Source organism: Aquarana catesbeiana, linkage group LG01 (genome assembly GCF_042186555.1).
Source record: "Aquarana catesbeiana isolate 2022-GZ linkage group LG01, ASM4218655v1, whole genome shotgun sequence".
Lineage (NCBI taxonomy): Eukaryota > Metazoa > Chordata > Amphibia > Anura > Ranidae > Aquarana > Aquarana catesbeiana.
Window position 1 is genome coordinate 595,959,367 of NC_133324.1, and position 23,546 is coordinate 595,982,912.

Here is a 23,546-nt window from a genome sequence, read left to right on the forward strand (position 1 = left end):
AGCCAAGCTTTATAACCTCTTGATTGCTAATTGAAATCCGCCCACACCCTACCCCTATCAGTATATATTTAAGCTTCTCTTGGGGGAAGCATTTGCAGGGGGTACACATTTGCAACTTGGCTCTTTCTCAAAGTGGCAATTTCTATAAGTGAAATGCACTTCTGACTCTGCACTTCAGCGAAGGCACAAAGCGAAAGGACACAAGATAAACACTTTGAAAAACAGCACACAGACATCAGGTGAACTTCTTTACTCCTTTAGCTCTTTTCCCTTGTAACATGCTTTCTCTACCACTGCTTTTGACAACTCTGTCCTCCATCCTAAAACTGTCTCTCCTTCACCCCTCTTCTCCCCCCCACAGTATATATATATATATCACCCTCACTCCTGTCCTGTCCTTATTACTGCACCCACCAACTCCTGCTAATTCTAAATCCACATACACTAAAAATCTCCAAGACCCTGGGGCATGTCACTTCATATAAATCCCACTCCCATATTACCTCCCTCACCCTCTTGCTTCTCCTAACCTCTGGAGATATATCCCCAAACCCTGGTCCTCCATCATTTAACTGTACCCCATGCACCCATCACCCTGCACCCTCTGGCAGCAGCCACCGCAATCAACACAATTTAATTCCCATTTCTATTCTTCCCAAAACCGGACTCCCTTTCTCTTGTGCCCTTTGGAACTCGCGCTCTGTCTGCAACAAGCTCACCTCTCTCCATGACCTCTTTATTGCCAACTCATTTAACCTACTCGCCATTACCGAAACCTGGCTCCACAAATCCGACACTGCATCTTCTGCTGCCCTATCCCATGGTGGTCTTCTTTGGACCCACTCCCCCAGATCCAGCGGATGTAAGGGAGGAGGTGTCGGAATCCTTCTAGCCCCACATAGCACCTTTCAGGTACTTCAGCCACCTCCCTCTCTGTCACTCTCCTCTTTCGAAGCACACTGTATTCCCCTTTTCACTCCAATTTCTCTAAGGATAGCTGTGATCTACAGGCCCCCTGGACCAGTATCAACCTTTCTTGGAGACTTCTCTGCCTGGCTACCCTACTTTCTTTCTTCTGAAATCCCCACTATTATTCTCGGGGACTTCAATATCCCTATTAATACTAACACTCCTTCCACTTCCAAACTTCTCAGCCTAACATCCTCCTTTGACCTGAAGCAGTGGATACATGCTCCAACTCACTCAGAAGGCAATATCCTTGACCTCGTGTTCTCTCACCTTTGCACTTCATGCAACCTCTCTAACTATCCATCCCCTCTCTCTGATCACCACCTTATTAGTTTCACTCTCTCCCTCTCCTTCACCTCCTCTCCCTCCAACCACCTTAAAGTTACCCGCAGAAACCTACGTCATCTCAACCCTTCTCTTCTCTACTCTGCTATCAACAACCTCTACGACAAAATCTCACCCCTATCCTGCACCAACCTAGCCACTTCTGTGTACAACGCTTCACTTCTAGGCTCACTGAACTCACTTGCCCCCCTCACTACACACAGAATCAAGCCCAGACCCCTTCAACCTTGGCAAACAGATGATACTAGAAGTCTGAAAAAACGTAGCCGTGCTCTGGAGCGCCTGTGGCGTAAGACTAAGTCCCAGAGAGATTTCTACCAATATAAATCTGCCCTCCAAAAATACAACTCCAGCCTCCTCTCAGCCAAGCAGACCTATTTTACCACTCTCATTAGCAACTTATCATCCTGTCCCCGTCAACTCTTCTCCACCTTCAACTCTCTACTTTGTCCTCCACCGCCTCCACCCGCCAACTCACTCACTGCACAGGAGATCGCCAATCACTTCAAACAGAAGATTGATACTATTCGCGCTGAGATCTCAACTGTGCCGACACCCTCCACGCTTTACACTTCGTGCCCACAGGCACAATCATTATTTCCCTCTTTCAACCCCACCACTACAGATGAAGTTGCTAAACTACTTGCTAATGTCCACCTTACCACCTGCCCTCTGGATCCTGTTCCCTCACAAATGCTACGTTCACCCTCTGGCCCTATACTACACTCTCTAACCCACATCTTCCATCCCTTCCCTCTCTTCTGGCATCTTCCCTAACTCTCTAAAACATGCACTTGTCAGACCCATACTTAAAAAGCCCTCACTGGACCCATCCAATCTTAACAACCAACGCCCCATCTCCTTGCTCCCCTTCTTATCCAAACTCCTCGAACGTCTGGTCTACAACCGACTGAGCGTCCACCTCACTGATAATGGCCTTCTCGATCCCCTTCAGTCTGGATTTGGTCCTCAACATCCCACAGAAACTGCTCTCCTAAAACTAACAAACGATCTACTAACGGCCAAAACCAATCAACACTATTCTGTACTCCTACTCCTGGACCTCTCTGCTGCCTTTGATACGGTTGACCACCCCCTCCTCCTCAAAAAACTACACGCCTTTGGTGTCCGTGACTGTACACTTCGCTGGTTCTCTTCCTACTTATCCAACCACACCTTTAGCGTTTCTTATAACTGTACTTCCTCCTCTCCTCTTCCTTTCTCTGTTGGGGTCCCTCAGGGTTCTCTTCTTGGACCTCTACTATTTTCAATCTACACTGCCTCCCTGGGTCAACTGATAGCCTCCCATGGCTTCCAATACCACCTCTACGCTGATGACACCCAAATCTATTTCTCTACCCCTCAGCTCACTCCCTCTGTCTCCTCACGTATCAGTAATTTACTCTCAGATATATCAGTCTGTGGATGTCCCACCACTTCCTTAAACTCAATCTAGCCAAAACCGAACTTATAATTTTTCCTTCCCCCTATGCCTCTTCCCCTGATCTCTCTGTCAAAATCGATGGCACAACTATAAGCCCATCCCCACATGCCAAGGTTCTAGGTGTAGTCCTAGACTCTGAACTCTCCTTCAAGCAACACATCCAATCACTGTCCAAATCCTGCCGCCTAAACCTCCGCAACATCTCCAAAATACGCCCCTTTCTAACCAATGACACAACAAAGCTCTTAATTCACTCGCTGGTCATCTCTCGCCTCGACTACTGCAACTCCCTTCTCATTGGCTTACCTCTACATAGTCTATCACCTCTTCAATCCATTATGAATGCCGCTGCCAGACTCATCCACCTTACCAATCGCTCTGTGTCTGCCACTCCTCTCTGTCAATCCCTCCACTGGCTTCCGCTCGGCCAAAGAATTAAATTCAAAATTCTAACAACTACGTACAAAGCCATCCACAATTTCGCCCCCACCTACATCACTAGCTTAGTCTCTAAATACCAACCTACTCGTTCTCTTCGTTCCTCTCAAGACCTCCTGCTCTCTAGCTCCCTTGTCACCTCCTCCCATGCTCGCCTCCAGGCCTTTTCCAAAGCCTCTCCAATCCTATGGAACTCCTTACTCCAATCTGTCCGCTTATCTCCTACTTTATTAGCTTTCAGAAGATCCCTAAAAACCCTTCTCTTCAGAGAAGCCTATCCTACCCAAACCTAACAACTGTACTTTCATTTTTTTTCCATCAGCTCATCCCCCACAGTTATTACCTTTTGTCTCCACTTGACCCTCCCTTCTAGATTGTAAGCTCTAACGAGCAGGGCCCTCTGATCCCTCCTGTATTGATTTTTATTGTAAGTGTACTGTCTGCCCCATGTTGTAAAGCGCTGCACAAACTGTTGGCGCTATATATATCCTGTATAATAATAATAATAATGTGTGACTGGCAAAACAACTACATGCAGAGGGAGAGGGCACTTTTGTTATGCGGCTCACAAAGTTGGATAGGGTCTGGGCTGCTGTCACTATAATGGGCTGCAACTGTGAGTCACTTACTTCCTACAAACCTACAGGGCTTACTGTGAATTTCATAGGACCCTAAAATATGTATTTGACTTGGGATAGATCAGGGTAATCTTCTGGTAAATACAGTAATCAAATTAGCTGTAGAGCATAAAAAAATGGACTTTATTAGCAAATTTTAGACAAGTCCTAGTTTTTATTTTTATTGTCTGTACAAATTAACACATTTCTATATACTAGAAGCCATGCGTATTATGTGTATTTTGTTATTTTTTTTACTTAAACAGGGTTCTACCAAACTTTGACGTCAAGTACGCTGACTTACGAGTCTTTACAGATTCTGATTTCTGATTTATACCCCAATAAAGAACCAAAAATGATCAGTGACCTTTGCCACCTGATGTTGTCAGAAATGGATAAGGAGAGTAAAGGTGAGTACATTTTTTACAATATAACTTTGGTTTAGCAGAATGAAAAAATGAGGCATAATTAAAATGAATACCACTCAATGCATTTCACACCCAGTTCCCGGGAATGTCAGGCTGTATTTCAATGAGCCTGAGCCATACATCATACAGTGTTCCTGGCAGCTCTGTGTCCATTTCCTAGAACTTGTGTACAATAAAGGGAGGCTAGAGCATGAGACCTGTCATGGAAATATAATGCAGATTTATGTCTACCTTCAGCTTTATCTAGATAAAATTCATATTTAAATGCTTTTTGCCACCCACGGTGCTTTTTTTACACCACAGGAGGTAGAAGGCTGTTGCCAAAAAACTGATGGGAAAAAAACACATTTATTATAGTAATTAGAGTGACATAAAGTGGAAAGCAATTAATACGTTTATAATGTATCCATCCTGATGGTGGTCTAAAAGAACACCATGCTACTTAGAAGGTACAGATTGGGGAGGCTAATAAATAAAAGCCAAATACAAATGTTTTCCAGCACAAAGACCTGTTGGGTAGTGATAGAAACCCAGTTAACCTAATGTTTTAATTAAAAACAGAGGTCTATCAGTTTCCATACATTTGCAAACAATAAATGGAGAGCTTGTAGAAAGGTAATCCGGGCACCAAGGTGTGTTGAAGTGCTTCCTGCTGGTATTTATTTGTGACTGTTGCATCAACAAAAAAAAAAACTAAAGAGACTTGCCTCGTTCACATGGGTGCCCTTAAGTGTACGCCCCCATGTGAGGGCAGCGTTTGACTGCACAGTTGTTCTATGCATCCCATCCCCTGCAGGCAGTCCCACTCATGTCCATTGGATCTGCATTAGGGGACCCGCACACACCTGCTTCCACACAGTTGTCAAATCTGGTGCATGGGCTGTATCAATGCAGCCATTGCATTCCAACTGACATGAATGGGACTGCCTGCACGCAAACAGTGTTCATTTTTTTTCATCAAATTTCGAATTAGTTAGTCTCTTGACTAAAATGCCATTTTAGTTTTATTCGTATTTTAGTCATCTAAATTGTTTTAGTTTTAGTTGTATTTTAGTCGACTAAAATCTCCAGTACATTTTAGTCTACTAAAATCTAATGGGTTTAGTAACATTTTAATGCATTATTTAAGGCATTTTTTTTAGAATTGCCAAACTCATTATATACTCCTGGAGTAAAAATCTATTAACATATTATTTATGGTATTAAGGTTTGAACATGCACTACAGACCCAGATTTAGCAATTGCGATATATAAGGTCTTTATAAATAAAACCAAGTTTCATTAACAAAAATATCGCTTTTTGACAAAACACATCTACAACCATAAAAAATATAATAAACAAAAACTGTAAACTTTATTGACTGTAATGCCATTGTACATATTACCTGAATATATTACCAACATTAAATATCAAGGAAAAAAATAAGAAAAGCCTTTTCCTTTTTTTTTTCTTTTAGCAGCTTAATAGATGCCCCTTTCATATTATTATGTGGTAGCGCAGTGTTCATTTTTATGTCAAATTTCAATTTAGTTTTAGTCATAGTCTGTGACGAACCCCTGTCCTCAAACAGGTCTCTGTCCACCGTAAATGCTTCCTCTGTCCAGAACCAGCACTATCCAAGACCCTTTAGCCCACCCAGTCACCAGACAACAACAGTCTTGGAGTGGCAAACAACAAACTCATTTATTATTACACATGGACACAACAGATAAAATAACTCAGAGACTCTTTCCCCCCACCCTTGTAGAAGAGGGCGGGTTAGACTGTCCAATAGACACACAGGTCAGGTGTGTTCAAACTTCTCCTCAGTAAACAGTCTTAGCAGGGGGCTGCTGGAGGAATCCCCCCTCCCTCCATAGAGAGAAACATCCCATAATATCCAGAGCAGACAGACATAATAGAACAATGGAATACAGCCACACCATAACCGATCACAGCAAAGAGTCCACAACAAAATGAGACAAAATACAATATATATATATATATATATATATATATATATATATATATATATATATATATATATATATACAAGATTGAGTCCGATTAGTACAGATCAGACTGGATTTCTCATTCACCTCGCAAAGAGTATTGTTCCCTTAAAATCCAGGGCCCATAATCTGTCGGCAAGAGGCTTGCATTCAGTCCTATCCAAAAGCCTCTGTCCCGGCTAGGTCTGTCACACATCTCCCCTTTCGGCAGGAGACTAACACAGGAGGAGACCCCAGACGGGTTGACTCCGAAGTTAGTCCATAGTTCCAGTCCCCCAATGCCGGTATCCACACAATACCCCAAACAAAGTGTCCCAAACAGAGCATTAGTCACCCAGCCAACCTCTGCCTCTCTCAGAGAACACACCCACCGCTGTGGAGAGGCCTGGACTGGCCCTTCTCCCTGGAGTCTTTTCAGCTTCTTCTTCTGGAGAGAAGACAGGGTGACTGGGCTCAGTCCATCATGCTGTTGGGGATCTGGGCTGACTGCCCAGCATCTCTGGGGTATACAAGTGGAGACTGAAGTCCCATCCACTTTTGGTAGGTGAAAATCCCCCAGTGCTTGCAAAGCATGGCTGACATCCTCCTGTCCCAGTGCGCACCAATTTTTTAGGTTGTGTCAGTGAAGGCCAAATCCCCTCCACTACCACAGGAACTCCCTCTTCTGTTAGGTGAGTGCAGAGGCTAGCAGCACTCTGCTCTGTTACCAGCCCTTCTGCTGGGTTGCTGTGAGTGGAGATCGCAGTCCCATCCACCAATATCAGCTCAAGCTGCAGCTGTGAGGTGCAGATTGCATTCTCTTCTTGGGTCCTGATCTGCTGCTCAGGAGTGACCACCACCTCCTCACTCTGGTCCTCCAGAACTGCCACAGGTGTGGGGCAGAGGTCTTGGACCCTCTGTCCGGTGGCCATCGCTTCAGCTGCAGAAGTTTCTGGTGACGCCACTGATGCTGCTGGCAGAAAATCCCATGTCTCTGTCAGTATTGTGGGAGAAAGGCAAACCGCCTCTTCTCTCCGGGAGGATGAAGCTGCTGTTGGTGTTGGGCAGAGGTTAGCAGAGCTCTGCCCTGTTGTCAGCACTTCAGCTTTGGAGACGGCAATCTCCGGAGTTTCCACTGTTGATTCTCTGGCATGCTGCTGAACGCATTCTAGCAGTTTCCTGTACACCCTTTCCAGATGCTGTTCCTTCCTTAGCAAATAGTCTAGATCAGGTTTAAGCTCTGAGACCCCTGCAAGACTGAGCATAGCCTCTCTGTATCCTCGCAGGTCCTCAAGGGTAGGTTCCCCTTCATCGCCATACACAAAACAATCTGAAAGGCTCACTCACAGCAATCCAGGGCCACCAAAGTCATATCCCTCCGGAGAGCATTTTGTTGTCTCCCCTAAATATTCCTCCTCCGCATGCCATTGCAGAGCCCGATACCGATTGTCCAGCTCTATTTCCTGCTGGACCAGCCTGTCCAACTCAGTCACCCATTGATCCTGGGGCCGCTCGCCCAGGAATTGCATCCGTAACTCCTGTTGTTCACTGGCCTGCTGCTCTGGGGTTGGAAAGCACTTGCCCTGTTGCATACCAGCAACCTGGAGGGCTCTAATCCAGTGTCTTACCCGAATCTTCTGCCCGAGCTCCAGGTATTCATCCGCAGACACAGTCCTGGGGATTGCCGAAAGGACGATCCGCAGCAGCCCCGGGAACTTTGATGCAAGATCCATATCTCCGCTGGGGTGACTGAAGTCTGCTATGCCGATCTTGGATCTAGGTGGAGGTTTGGACGTCTTCACAGCCAGGAAGCATGATCCCGCTGTTGTCAACCAGTTGTATCGACACTCCGAGTATGAAAGGGGTTAAAGCCGTTTAGGACATTCCATTTCCGAACACAAAGGCAGCTACCGAACACTCCGATCAGCCGAACAAGAACCCCATACGAATAATTCTTCCCCCCCAAATACGAGACGAGGCTCTGTCTTGAGGGTCAAACAGGAATCAATTCCTTTATTTTCACACATGGACACAACAGATAAAATAACTCAGAGATTCTTTCTCCCCACCCTTGGAAAACCGGGTGGGCCAAACTGTCCAATGACAATGGACACACAGGTCAGGTGTGTCCAACATCTCATCAGCACACAGTCTTATCAGCAAGGAGAGCTGCTGGAGGAATCCCCCCTCCCTCCATAAAAATACACATCCTGTGATCCAAGGCAGACAAACACAATAGAACAGTGGAATACAGCCCCACCCCAAACTAGCACGCAAACAGTACACAACAGCATGAGGCAACACACAATATATACACAACATTGTGAAGCAGTCACTATTTATAATATGGCACATACGGGGTTCCCAGAGTTTTGTGTTTTGGGGGGACATGGACTTGAATCTAAAATAACATTAGTTCAGGGTCCCCAGGCATACACCTTACAAAGAGTATTGTTCCCTTAAAATCCAGGGTCCATAGTCGAAAGGCAAGAGGCCTGCATTCAGTCCTCTCCAAAAGCCTCTGTCCCGGCTAGGTCTGTCACATTGTCTTTTTGTCTTTTGACTAAAATGCCATTTTAGTTTCAGTCTTTTGACTAAAATGCCATTTTAGTTTTAGTCGTATTTTAGTCATCTCAAGTGTTTTAGTCTTAGATGTATTTTAGTCGACTAAAATAGTATTCATTTTTTTTTTTTTTTTTTTTGTAAACTGCTGAAAACTATTGATGAGGCCTAAAGTTCTCATCAATCATTCTCTAAAATATAGTGGGAGCACCCTGTAGGCCATAGGCAATTTTTTGGAACTGGAAAGAACCTTTTGGAGTTGTGATTTATGACTTTTCTTTTGCCTCCTTCATTAGTTACACCCGCCAGTATTCCCTAGTAAGGACAAAGGAGGTTATGAATCTGGCTGGACCCCACCTTTCAATGAGTTGGTCCACCCTTGGCATGGGGTAGGCATCAAACTTTGATACCTCATTCAATTTCATTGTAAAATTTAAATGAATCATTAGTCTTGGAAACCAGAACTATTGGGCTATACCATTCAGAGCTGTCCTCTTCAATTTTTCCAAAGTCTAACATTTTATGTACCTCCTCATCTATGGCCTGTCTGCTGACCTCTTGAACATGATGGAGCTTAAAGTGGAGTTCCAGTCACCTGTGGAATAAATAAAAGTCAGCAGCTACAAAAACTGTCGCACCTGAAATCCGCAAAAGTAATGCAGGAACTACTTTTGCAAATCTGTGCGGCGCCGCAAAATCGGTGTTGCACCGATTGGAACAGTGCCATTGTCATCAATAGGCTGCGACTTGTCATGCGATTTGATCTCTCACATCGCATGACATATCGCTCCAATGTGAACCTAGGCTCACAGAGCCTGCCTTCTGAATTACAGAGGTGATAAGAGGAGGAGTAAGCAGCAATGTACTATAGCAGGGGGGTAAACCTCAATTTCATTGCAGGCCGCTTTAGCATTATGGCTGCCCTCAAAAGGGCCGGTTTCGCTTAATAGTCGCAAGTAGAAATTGAATAGGTTACTAAAGTCATGAAAATTCTCGTACGACAGAAAAAAAAAATCGAAAGTGATGTAATGTGTTGTAATGTATTTGTATTGTATTTTCGGACGACAGCTATACTGACTAAATGAAAATCGTACGATCTGGTATCGTACAAGGAAAATATTCGTGCTTGTCTGATCGAATAATATCGGATGAATTTTCGTGATCGGCTCTCGAAAGCTCTGTACTAACGATCCAATTATCATACGATCGTGCCGAAAGCTGTATTTTTCATGGCCATTAGACTATATAAATGTATCTACTCTTCATCATATTAAAGGATTGCCTCTGCATTCAATTATTACTGGTTTTAGTAATAACTTAAAGGGGTTGTAAACCCTCGTTTTTTCACCTTAATGCATCCTATGCATTAAGGTGAAAAAACACCTGGCAGTGTGACCGGCCCCCCAGCCCCCCCCCCCTATTTTACTTACCCGAGCCCCATATTTCCGTCGGTGGAGACGCGCTCTCCCTCTCTCCACGGGGTCCCGATTCTTGATTGGATAGATTGATAGCAGTGTAGCCATTGGCTCCTGCTGCTGTCAATCAAATCCAATGATGCGGGCGCCGGGGGCAGGGCAAGTCCGGCATTCATGTCTGTAGACGCAAATGCTGGACTCAGTAGCGCGCCCGCAAGGTAACCCCCTGGGAGAGCACTTCTCCTAGGGGATTATCTGATGCGAGGAGGAGGTTCAGGGCCACACTGTGCAAAATTAGCTGCACAGTGGAGGTAAGTATGACATGTTTGTTATTTTTTAAAAAATTAAAAAAAGAGGGTTTACAATCACTTGAGGACCCCTTTCACACTGAGCCACTCTGGGCGTCAGCGGTAAAACGGCACTATTTTTAGTGCCACTTTAAAGGCATTTTAGCAGCGCTATTCGGTCAGTAGCGGGGCGGTTTTAACCCCCCGCTAGCGACCGAAAAGGGGTTAAATCTGCCCACAAAACGCCGCTGCAGGGGCACTTGCTGGCAGTATAGCATCGCTGCCCCATTGTTTTCAATGGGGAGGAGTGGAGGAGGAGCAGTGTATTCACTGCTCCTCCACCGCTGCAAAGAAGCTGCTGGCAGGACTTTCTGTGATGTCCTGCCAGCGTAGCACCACAGTGTGGAAGCACTCTGGCTTTCACACTGGATTTGCAGCTGAGGCTTTTTTCAGATGCTTTACAGGCTCTATTTTTAGCGCTGTAGCGCCTGAAAAACGCCTCAGTGTGAAAGGGGTCTAAGGCTTAAGCTGGGAAAAGCAGGTGCAAACCAGCACAGAACCCACTCACATGCCTGTAGCACATGATGCAAGTCTGAAAAGGAGGGTCACACATCACTGGTATCATCCACAAGAAACTATATTGGAGGCTGCTCAGATAGAATATGGTTTTGCCATGGTGTTACGTCTGAGCAGTCTCCAAAAAAGTTTCTTGTGGATGATACCAGTGATGTGCGACCCTCTTTTCAACCGGCATAGAATGATATTATACTCATAATAATTTTAGGCAGATGTCCAGAGCACCCCCCTTACATCAGAGGTCAAGAGCCCCCCCACTATCAGAAGTCACCAGTCCCACACCCTCCCTTACATCACAGTGCACCCCTTACCTTGTTCTACTGCCAGGAAGAAGCTGGGGGCGGAGCTGGGAAACAGAAAGTGCAGGGTCTGGGGGGCAAGCCTCCCTACTGCTGCATGGGGAAGCACCAGATCTGGATATGCTGAGACCAGGTGGGGGCAGTAACACGGGGGTTGCTGCAGCTGCAGGAGAGGTGCCATGGCCACATGAAATGGCCTGGCAGGCGGGATTGGGCATGCGGGTGTAGACCCCACCCAATTCAGGTGGGTGCTTAGTGTGTTTCTGTAATTAGTGATAGGTAAATTTGGCCAAGGCTTGCATTTTTTCCTTAGGTCTGGTTGTTTATTTGAGGGTGTGAGTGTTAGAATAGAGGGGGGTGTGGACACCTACACTCTGGCTCAAGGAAGTCCCCTCATCCTTCCAGTGAAATTGTATTGGAAGGGAGGCAGGATTTGGGACCTGAGTGGCAGGCAGCTTATGTGGAGAGCTCTGGACCAATCGTTAAATTGTATTGGCAGGGGCGGGACTCGCATATAATCTGGGGTCACATGCTTCCTGGGGGGAATTCACCAGAAGAGATGCAGGAGCTGTAACTATGTAGGGTGCAGGAGGAGGAGGCTTGTAGGCCTGGGTGGTTCAGAGACCCCAGTGCTGGATAGCAGGAGAAGTACGGGTGCAGGAGGAGGAGGCTTGAAGGCCCAGGTGGTTCAGAGACCCCAGTGCTGGATAGCAGGAGCAGTCATCACCATGTAGAGCAAGAGGAGAAACCGGATGCCCCTGCCGGGGGTGTGCCAGACTACCATGAGGAGGAGGAAGTAGGAACAAAGCGGATGGAGGAAACTGGGAATCGACTTTCTGTGAGTAACATGGACTGTTGATTTGGAGTGAGCAAAGGGAGTGCAACCCAGTGGTGCTTATCCGTAAACTTGCTATGTGTCCAAGGACCTAATAAGGGACACTTTCCAGAACTGACATGGATTGATTACAAGAGTCCAGAATTAGGCAGTGGAGGCCTGGGACTTTGGAAACTTTTATTCACGGCATTATTCAGAGTGATGCTGGTCAGTTCACTAAAGGAAAGTACACAGGAACCAGAATTTATAGAGGCATCTCATATCCTCTGTTTATTTATTATACCAGAGTTAAAGAATAAAGTTACAGTTTCAGGTAATGAACAACTTTGCAGCTCCCAAGGGAGTAGTGCGCTACATGGAGGTCCCACCGAGATTATCTTTATTGTCAAACCGTTACCCATGGCAACTACATCGGATTTAAACACTGACCTGCATCACAGTTGAAGATGTGTGTGAGGTCTGTGGATGCCGCTGTTGCCCTTGGAAACATGGACACGGGGGGTGGCATGGCTGGAGACTATGGTGAAATTGTTCTCTTACAGTGGGACATCACAAGAGGAACATTTTCTTTGACTGTGAAATTAGTGACTGCTGCTTTAACCTGCAATTCTACAGTGCCTGTCACCAGGTGTCATTGGGGTGCACCAAGAAAATGTAGTTACAGTTCCTCACGCGCTGAATTAACGAGTGAAGGAGCGAAGCCATGCCCAGGAGGAGAAGATACCAGCGTTCAGCAAGCCACGCGCCACACTCAAGGTGGAGGAAGATGGCGGAGAGTGTTCGGAGCACACCCGCCATGCAGCGGTTATCTGATCAGCAGGACCAGGTCCTCGTGGACACCGGTATTTGCCTGGAGCTCACCAGAGGACTGGCGCTTGGAGTAGTTGAGGGTGTGGAGAGACTCTGCATGTTATGTCCCGGTTTTCGGAAGCCTACTATGGGAGTCAGCACCTGGGCCCGGTGTGGGCATTGTGGTATGCAACTGACACGCCTGGGACCTGTACAGCAGGAGGTCCAATATTACTTTGCCAGTTCTGCTACCGGACTTTGTCTGTCTCAAGTCCAGATGACCTGGAAGGCCGGAGAGGGCCGTGTGTCACCTGTGTCTGCAGCGGAGGAGTTCCCGTATGGTTCAGGGGAATTGGAGGTGCCTGAGGTTCAGGTAGGACCTGTTGGGGAAGCCTGTGGCCTGGCCAGGGACCTGGGGACTGTCAGTATTAGCGGGCAATCCCCAGAAGAATAACCTGAGGAGCCGGCCGCTCTAAGTAAGCCCCTTGCTGAGCCTGTCCGGAAGGAGCCACAGTTGCAGGAGGGGAACCCTCGGGTGAGCCGGACAGGGTAGGCAAGGGCCGGGCTGTGGACTGAGGGTCACCAAAGGTGCTGGACAAGTATGGATCCATGGAGCGCCTCTTTGAATGGTCATCTCCAGAAGAAGGTGACTCCAGTGAAGATGATGAGTGGTTTCTGGAGAGCTCTACTTCAGTGGAGGCTTCCACCGGAGCTCCGTAAAGTACATCCATTTTCCCAAGACCCTCAGTAGCCCCCATTAGACTTTCATCTAAGTCAACAAAGACTTTTTCTCCTTTCCATTCTCCTTTCAACAACGGGCTGTCAGAGCCCCAGACTCATGCGTTCTGCCTTGGCGGGGAAGGCCCAAGGAATTGCCACAGCTGTCGCAATTTCAGAGGGATGTCCAAAGGAGAGTCGCACAGGAATGGGGTTTTGACTATCCCTACGTGCCGGAGCAGGTCATGGACACAGTTGAGGCCTCCCGGGAACAGTGGGGGAGTGACCTGATCTGGGATTGCCTTCACGTCCCTAAGCCCCAACGGACATCTGACAGTGAGGTGTGGGTCAGGTTCCGGGACATTTACAGAGAGTGGAAGCTTGGGAGAGCCATTTACAAGGACAAAGTTCTGGTTCTTAAAGCGGGGCAACACACTCGAAGTTACTCCATCTCTGTAAAAGGGGAAACTTGCAAAAGGTTACCAGACCCTCGGTTTTATCTGTGAGCAGGACTATGGCAAAAGTAGCCGCCACAGATGCGTTTTGAAAGTTTGGTTTACCTATGGACTGCAAGTGGGCAGCTGGGTTAGGGTGGGTTTTCCCCATTAACTGCCTATATAGGGCTGCAGCTCTGCTGCCTGACAAGCAGGTGTTATGGACACTAGAACGTGCCGTCCCTGTTCATTTTCTCTTTGTGACTTCTGTTTAGAAGCCACACAGAAAGTAGTTTGGCCTACGGACGCATGTATATTATCACTGGCGTGTCTGCTCAGGTTGCATCCTGCAGGAATCTTTTTAGATTTCTTTTGAGGGGATGACAATTCTGGCAGAAATATCCATGCCAATCTGGTTTCTTGATTGTCTGTCAACTGGCAGAGGATAATAACCCCTTCTGGGTGTTGAAGTGTGAATTGATTAGTTAGGTTGTAGACTAGGATGAATATTATTTGTTTTTTTCTTAGGAATCATCGGATGTGACAGCTGTCTATCCTCATTGTGGAAACAGATGAAGACTTGCGGCAAACAGAGCGTTCCTCCTGAGGAAGCAATGCTCTGGTTCTGCTTGTATGGACTGTTAGCTATAGGGACCTATAGATAGGCTGTGTATATATATTGTACAAAATTAATGTGAATATCCTACTGATGTTATCTCTATGTTTTTCTTTGCTTAAAATAAGAAGGATCTGAGATGCCTGTCTCTTTGTATGAAGAGGGACATTTTTCAATTCTCATTATTTCTTTCCTTCGCAAACTGATTTTTAGAGGTGGTGTATGTAGCGCCCACCCCATTCAGGTGGGTGCTTAGTGTGTTTCTGTAATTAGTGATAGGTAAATTTGGCCATGGCTTGCATTTTTTCCTTAGGCCTGGTTGTTTATTTGAGGGTGTGAGTGTTAGAATAGAGGGGGGTGTGGCCACCTACACTCTGGCTCAAGGAAGTCCCCTCATCCTTGCAGTGAAATTGTATTGGAAGGGAGGCAGGATTTGGGACCTGAGTGGCAGGCAGCTTATGTGGAGAGCTCTGGACCAATCGTTAAATTGTATTGGCAGGGGCGGGACTCACATATAAGCTGGGGTCACATGCTTCCTAGGGGGAGTTCACCAGAAGAGATGCAGGAGCTGTAACCATGTAGGGTGCAGGAGGAGGAGGCTTGAAGGCCTGGGTGGTTCAAAGACCCCCCTCACCCTCAGCACTCCATCTTCCACCTTCTACCTGGAGCCTACTGCCAGGCTCCACTATATTTAAGGGCTGACCCAGCCACCCCGCCAGTGCCTTCTGGCTGGGGATTGGCCATATTCCCTCAAGTCTGTAGATCAGGACCCCCTACCCTCTGCCCACTAACTTCCAGAAGCTTCTCCAAGCTTCTAGAACCAGGGGGAAGTACCAGAGACCTGCCCTGCAGAGCCCTCCATGTCCTCATTGGCCAGAAAAAAACAAATATGGCTCCTGCGTCAGGAGCAAGGGCATCCCATAAGAAAAATGTGAGAATCTGGGGAGCTCCCTTAACTTGCCTTGCCCAGGAAGAACACATGCCTGTATAATCCAAACTTTGTAGGCTGTGTTCTGGGCCTGTGTCCTGCCCCAGCTGCCCGACGGTCCCACCTAGACTCGATGTTGGACATTTGTACAGTCTAGTTGCAGTCCATCTGCACAGGACAACAGCTGCTCCACTTCTGCTGCCCATTCTGCCTGTTCAGACCTCTCCATTTGTCCTACCTCCCCCTCAGACTGTCCTGCTTGCAAATCTCTGACTTCCTGAGCATCCCCCCAATCCCATTCCTCTTCAGGCTCACTCTCTGAGGACTACTACATATCTGCTTCCAACATCCCAAACTCCACTTCCAGTCTGGGAGACCCCCAATCAATCTCACCACCACTGCCACTCCCCACTGGCTTACCTGAAAACAAACAATCATCATGATCTGGCTCCTTCCAGGGGGGGCTGACAGGGTGGATTTCTGCAGCTGGCTTCTCCAGTGGAACAGATTGGACTGGGCTGAAATCTCTCACCTCCTGTCATGGCTCATCCTTCCCTGGACTCTGAACCAGCATGCACACCAAGGGAATACATGAGCTTGAGAAAGGAGAGCGCACCTCGTGTATTCCCTCGGTGCGCATGTTGAGAAACGTGCCACTTTGCGGCAGTAACGTCACTTGACTGAACTCTTCACTCCAGCCCTCTCTGTGACCGTCTAGCTGCGCTCCAAGCCTCGCTTTGGATCCCGCCTGAATACCGGAAGTCTCCTGTGGAACAGGACCCCGGCTGAATGGACAAACAGAGCACACAACCATCCTGACTGCAGAGATTGAATGTGACTACACTGGATGACTACCATGTACCTGATAACAGATACTTACCTGTGAGTGTTTTAATGCATTTGGCTATTAAATTTCAAACAGTCTTACTAAGAGGTGCCTGTTGCTTTGTCTTATCTCTTTGCAGTTTAAGGTTAAACCGCTTTTCTTCTAATTTTAATGAGTGGCCAAGTGTCTTATTAAACTCCCTTTAGCTGAAAAGTTTTATCCCTATTGTTGGGTCACCAGTACGGTTTTTGTATATTGAAATCATATCCCTTCTCAAGCGTCTCTTCTCCAGAGAGAATAAGTTCATTGCTCGCAACCTTTCCTCATAACTAATATCCTCCAGACCCTTTATTAGCTTTGTTGCCCTTCTTTGTACTCGCTCCATTTCCAGTACATCCTTCCTGAGGACTGGTGCCCAGAACTGAACAGCATACTCTAGGTGCGGCCGAACCAGAGTCTTGTAGAGCGGGAGAATTATCGTTTTATCTCTGGAGTTGATCCCCTTTTTAATGCATGCCAATATTCTGTTTGCTTTGTTAGCAGCAGCTTGGCATTGCATGCCATCATCTACTAGGACCCCCAGGTCCTTTTCCATCCCAGATTCCCCCAGAGGTTCTCCCCCCAGTGTATAGATTGCATTCATATTTTTGCCACCCAAATGCATTATTTTACATTTTTCTACATTAAACCTTTTTTGCCATGTAGTTGCCCACCCCATTAATTTGTTCAGATCCTTTAGGTTTCCACATCCTGCGGCAAAGTTATTGCCCTGATTAGCTTAGTATTGTCTGCAAATACAGAGATTGAACTGTTTACCTCATCCTCCAGGTCGTTTATGAACAAAATAAATAGGACTGGTCCCAGCCTGTCCCTGGGGGACCCCACTACCCACCTCTGACCATTCCAAGTACAGTAAACGTTTATGGGGAACTGTGTCAAATGCTTTTGCAAAATCCAGATCCACCACGTCTACGGGCCTTCCTTTATCTAGACGGCAACTCCCCTCCTCATAGAAGGTAATAGATTGGTTTGGCAAGAACGATTCTTAATGAATCCATGCTGATTACTGCTAATAATACCGTTCTCGTTACTAAAATCTTGTATATAGTGTCTTATCATCCCTTCCAAGAGCTTGCATACTATTGATGTTAGGATAACTGGTCTGTAATTCCCAGGGATTTTGGGCCCTTTTTAAATATTGGTGCTACATTGGCTTTTCTCCAATCACCTGGTACCATTCCAGTCAGTAGACTGTCAGTAAAAATTAGGAACAATGGTCTGGCAATTACTTGACTGAGTTCCCTAAGTCCCTCGGATGCAAGCCATCTGGTCCCGGTGATTTATTAATGTTAAGTTTCCCAAGTTTAATTTGAATTTTGTCCTCTGTTAACCATGGAGGTGCTTCCTTTGATGTGTCATAAGAATAAACACTGCAGTTTTGGTTACTGAAGCCCCCCCGATACCCTCGTGAAGACTGAGGAGAAGAATAAATTCAATACCTTTGCCATCTTCCCATCCTTTGTAACCAAATGTCCTTCCTCATTCCTTATGGGGCCAATATGGTCTATCCTCCCTTTTTTTACTGTTTACACACTTAACGACACTATGTGTCTTTCGTGTTCTATCTTATCCGCCCTAATTGCACCCTTACATTTCTTGTTGCATTCTTTATAAAGTCTGAATGCTGATTATGATCCCTCAACCTTGTATTTTGAAGGCCTTCTCCTTTATTTTATATGCATTTTTACTTTGGAGTTAAGCCATCCAGGACTTTTGTTCGCACTTTTAAATTTATTACCCAATGGGATGTATTGTCTAATGCCCTTATTTAATATTCTCTTAAAGCGGGGTTCCACCCAAATTTTGAACAATATCTGTATGTATTCTCTTCCTTGCCTAGATGCTGACATGCCGTTTAAAAAAATTTAAATCGCCGTAATTACCTTTTATTTTTCTATTCTTCTTTGCACTTCCTGGTTTTCCTCCCGTGGGAGTAGGCGTGTTTCTAGCCTCTCCCAGACTCCTGGGAGCTAGTCTCAGGCTTCCCAGGATGCCACTGAGCATGTGCGGGAACGAGCGGTGAATGCTGGGAGCACAGCATTCACCACATCCAGGAAATAAATGCTTGTGGGCTTCAAATGCCCACAATGAAGATGGAAACCGCCTGCAGTGAATAATATAAGTTATTCTTTCCGACGAAATCTGACACAGGCGGACATATTACACACAATATGTGAGTATGTAATGCTGAGAAGAAAAGTTTGTGAATGAACTAAAAAAAAAAAACGATAGATAGGTGGACCCCCGCTTTAACGCAAACCCATCTCTCCTCCGCATTCTTTGTTCCTAAGATTTTATCCCAATTTATGCCTTCTAACAAGGTTCGTAGTTATGGGAAGTTGGCTCTTTTGAAATCCAGTGTCTTTGAATTCCCCTTTGGTTTCCTATTTGTGTGATTTATACTGAAGCCAATTGACCTGTGATCGCTGTTTCCTAAATTGCCCCGTATTTCCACGTCTGTGATCAGGTCAGTATTGTTGGTAATCAGTAGATCCAGTAATACTTTATTTCTAGTTTGTGCGTCTACCATCTGAACCATGAAATTGTCCTGCAAGACATTTAGGAACTGGCGAGCCATAGATGAATGTGTGGTTCCCTCCGCCCAGTCTATGTCTGGATAATTAAAATCCCCCATTATGATAACACTTCCCATCCTTTCTGCTAATCCATCTTGTGATAGGAGATCCGTCTCTCCCTCCTCCCTTAGGTTAGGGGGTCTAAAGCACACTCCCAGTAATATTTTCCCCTTAGCTTTATCCCTTTGGAGCTCTACCCATAAGGATTCCACCTCCTCCCTAGCTCCCTTAGTGATGTCATCTCTCACATTCACTTGTACGTTGTACGTTATTCTTAATATATAGGCATACCCCTCCCCCTTTTTTACCCTCTCTATCCCCGCAATAAAAGGGTATACCCTTGAATGGTTGCCAGCCAATCATGAGAGCTGTTGAACCAGGTCTCTGAAATTCCCACAAAATCCAAATCCTCCTTGTACAACAGTATCTTTATTTTACCCATCTTGTCTGCCAGGCTCCTGGCATTGGTGAACATAGGTTTACGTAGTTTAGGCCGGTCGCATACTATCCTCTTATTGGGTGTTCCGAGATTGCAACTAGGACTTGTTACTATACTTACCTTGGGTTTATGTGCTTCAGTCAACCTACCACTATTGCCCCCCAATACTACCCTCTGGAATATGTTACGTGCTGACTATCTCTACCTCTGGGCCCTCCCGCATGTCGCCTAGTTTAAAAACCCCTCTAACTTTTTGGCCATCTTTACTCGCAGCTGATCTGCACCCTCCTCATTTAGGTGCAGTCCGTCCCTTCTATAGTACTGGTGATCGACTGAGAAGTCGGCCCAGTCCTCCACGAACCCAAACTCCTACTAACTACACCAGCACTTCAGCCACTTGTTTACTACCCTAATCTCCCTCTGCCTTTCTGGTGTGACTCGATGTACCAGTTGTATTCCTGAGAATACTACCTTGGAGGTCCTTTTCCACAATTTAGCTCTCAAGACCCTAAAATCCTTCTTTAGGACACTCCATCTGCCTCTGACTTTGTCATTGGTGCCAACGTGCACCATGACAGCCGGGTCTTCCCCAGCCCCTCCCAGTAATCTGTCCACCAGATCCATGATGTGCCAAACCCGAGCGCACGGGAGACAACATACAGTTCGGAGCTGTTTGTTACAGATTGCCCTCTCTGTCCTTCTAAGAATTGAGTCCCCTAACACCAGAATCTGTCTTTCCTTTCCCTTCGCTTTCCCCTCACTCTCACTAGAGGAGTTCTTCCCTCGGCAGCTAGGAGAGTCCCTCAGCTCCAGCAGTGCTGGTCATTGACTGGTTTCACCAATGTCACTCAATTGGGCGTAGTTATTGGCATGCTCCAGCCCTGGATCGGCCTCCCTGGCACTTCCCTCTCTACCCTTCCTTACTGTCACCCATCTACACTTTCCTACTGCTTGCACCTCTTTGTCTCCACCTGCCTCTGTGCTGGCCCCTGCCAGGACTTGCCGTGTACGTTCCTGGCTGTCCTTTAGTATGCAGGGACTTCTCAGTGCTGACAGTTGCTTCCACAGATTCAGAACCTGGGCTTCCAGGGAAACAATGTGCTTACATTTTGCACAGCAGTATTCGTCCTCGATCAGATGATCAAGGAACACATACATGCCGCAAGATGTACACCGAATCGCATCGTACCTACTAATTTAATGAGGATTGGGGATTATACCCTGTCCAAATTAGCTAACAACTATCTTCCTGACACTGATACTCAACAAGACAATACACAGGTACTCAACAAGACAATATACAGGTACTCGCTGACCAACGTGCACCCGCTGACCAACGTGCACTCGCTGACCAAAGTACACACACAGACACAATACGCAAGTACTAAAGATCCACACACACACTACTCAGACAACATTCCAGGTACTCACAATACACAGGTATTACCTCACCCTACACAGGTACTTGACCCCTGTTACAACCTCTAGTTTTCAACTCTGGTTTTTTAACTCACCACTTAGTCCAGTTCCAGTTTCTAGCAAGCTCAAAGATGAGCCTTAAGCACCTGTGACCAATTAACCAATCCCCTTAATTAGTAGGCTGAAGTAAAGGAAAAAAAAATGTTTAAAAAGTGACAGAAAAAGGTGTTAAAAAGCTACAAGGAAAAGCCTCAAAAAGAACCTAAAAATGCAACCGGAAAAGAAAAAGAAAAATCCCCTATGTGGTGGACTTTGAAGGCACGATAATTTTTTAAGAAGATTTTAGTTGAGTGTTTTAATAATTTCAAAAATATTTATTAGAGAAATGTATAGAAAACATAAAAAACACTGAATGTTTACACATATCTAAAACTTATACACCATCATAGACAATGTAATACAATACAGTCTATACTTCTTGCACCCGATGCGTTTCAGAGTACTAAGTTGTCTCCTTCTTCAGGGGTATTTAGCAAGAAGAAATTATGTTTCTAGGATAAAACAATAAGTAAATGAGTACACAATATTGACATTAATATCTAGTGATATACATTATTGTTAAAGTGCAATGTTGAAAAATCACTTACAAATGTTGTGACGGTATAGTTAACATTCCAGTAGTTGTCTCTTTAAAAACATACCAGAGTACACATGCTTTCAAGTTCTCATCCAAAAAATCCTTAGTTGTACATGTATATAAAGGTATCAATGTCAGACCAAGGAGGGACTTGTAACTCGCTGTTGACCCAACACCCCCTCCCCAACAAAGAGAGGGAAGACCAAGGGGCAAGAAAGGCCTGAAGACCCACTGGGGCCCGAGAAGGAAAAAGCCCTGTAGAATGTAGACAAACACTCTATAAGTATAATGGTAACCGTAGTTTTTTTGTATAAATTGAAGCATAAATGAAAATGCTCGGTACCTGTTGATAGTAAATATTATTCCCACAAGGTAGGAGCAGATGTGTTGTAGAAGAGTATTGGACCACAGCTATAAAGTAAATAGCAATAATAAATATAGGTATCTATCTGTAGCCTGTATAATGTAAGCAAGATCTTGTTAAAACAAAACTTAATTTAAATATATAAATAGAGAATGTTGACATATATAGAGCAATGGGTGTTGTTAAATGCACCATTATATTTCATCAATAAAGTGTTTTTTTTTTTTTTTTTTTTTTAAGAAAACTTTTTGTATGTTATTTTGATTTTAATTTCTTGTTTTTAATTGTTTAAACATTACTATATATTAGATGTTAAATTAAAGGTGCCCAGATGCCCAGAACTATAAAGGATGAACCAAAGCATACTTCCATTTAGGCAGACAGAAAGAGGAACAATGATCCACACTATATGATATATAGCCAGTTAGAAAAAGCTGAATCACGGGCAGGTGAAAAGGTTTAAAAGAGGTAGATTTTTTTACCTTGAACAGGAAAGATTTGTCACCGCTCGTCTCGACATCCAGCAAACAAATGAGGAGGATGTGAGGACATTACTGAGTATATAACTCCCTCCCTCCCCAATCAGCTGTCAAGGGTACAGCTGATAGTAAGGAGATGGGAGGGAGAACAGGACTGATTAACCCGGCCCCCCGAGCGGTGCGCACGCCGCCACATCCCGGGGTGCTCACAGAACAGAACAGTGGGTCTTCAGGCCTTTCTTGCCCCTTGGTCTTCCCTTCCTTTATGAAGGAGGGGGTGTTGGGTCAACGGCGAGTTACAAGTCCCTCCTGGGTCTGAAATTGATACCTTTATTTACAGTATCTCACAAAAGTGAGTACACCCCTCACATTTTTGTAAATATTTTATTATATCATTTCATGTGACAACACTGAAGAAATGACACTTTGCTACAATGTAAAGTAGTGAGTGTACAGCTTGTATAACAGTGTAAATTTGCTGTCCCCTCAAAATAACTCAACACACAGCCATTAATTTTTAAACTGCTGATAACAAAAGTGAGTACACCCCTAAGTGAAAATGTCCAAATTGGGCCCAAAGTGTCAATATTTTGTGTGGCCACCATTATTTTCCAGCACTAAATATAATCAGGTATTTTAGATTGATAAACCGCCCTTCAAACCAAAACACCTCCACCGCGCTCCCTATCCTCCACAGATAAAAGTAAAAAGAAAAATAATGTGAGTATAGTAAACCTTGTGGTGAAAAATCTCTCCACAAACAATGTGAAGCAGTCCCTTTAAATTTATGGTGCAACAACTAAATATTTGATCAAGGGTGCCTGTGACTATCACACTCCACATACAGGCATCCAGGAAAAAATAAGAGGCGCTTTGATATAATGTGCTAGTGCCTTTAACACAGTGATGGTGTGACCCTCTATATGTGTTCTATACACTATCCCAGAGTTATCTGATCTCACTCTGAACAAACCTATAACTATATATGATAAGCGTACATATCATAACCCTATAAGTGTGTAAGTGTCCTTAACACAGTAATGGTGTGACCCTCTAGATATATATTTCAACACTCA

The 23,546-nt window shown here is 45.3% G+C and overlaps 1 protein-coding gene across 2 annotated transcripts in view; it reads left to right on the forward strand.

Moving 5' to 3' along the window:
- The window catches only part of LOC141107581 (uncharacterized), a 337,458-nt gene that overhangs the window by 274,878 nt on the left and 39,034 nt on the right, over window positions 1-23,546 (forward strand). For both annotated transcript variants that reach the window (XM_073598426.1, XM_073598433.1), the window contains one exon: window positions 4,080-4,223. In XM_073598426.1, the coding sequence (XP_073454527.1) occupies window positions 4,080-4,223 (144 nt within the window). The remainder of the gene's footprint in view (window positions 1-4,079; window positions 4,224-23,546) is intronic.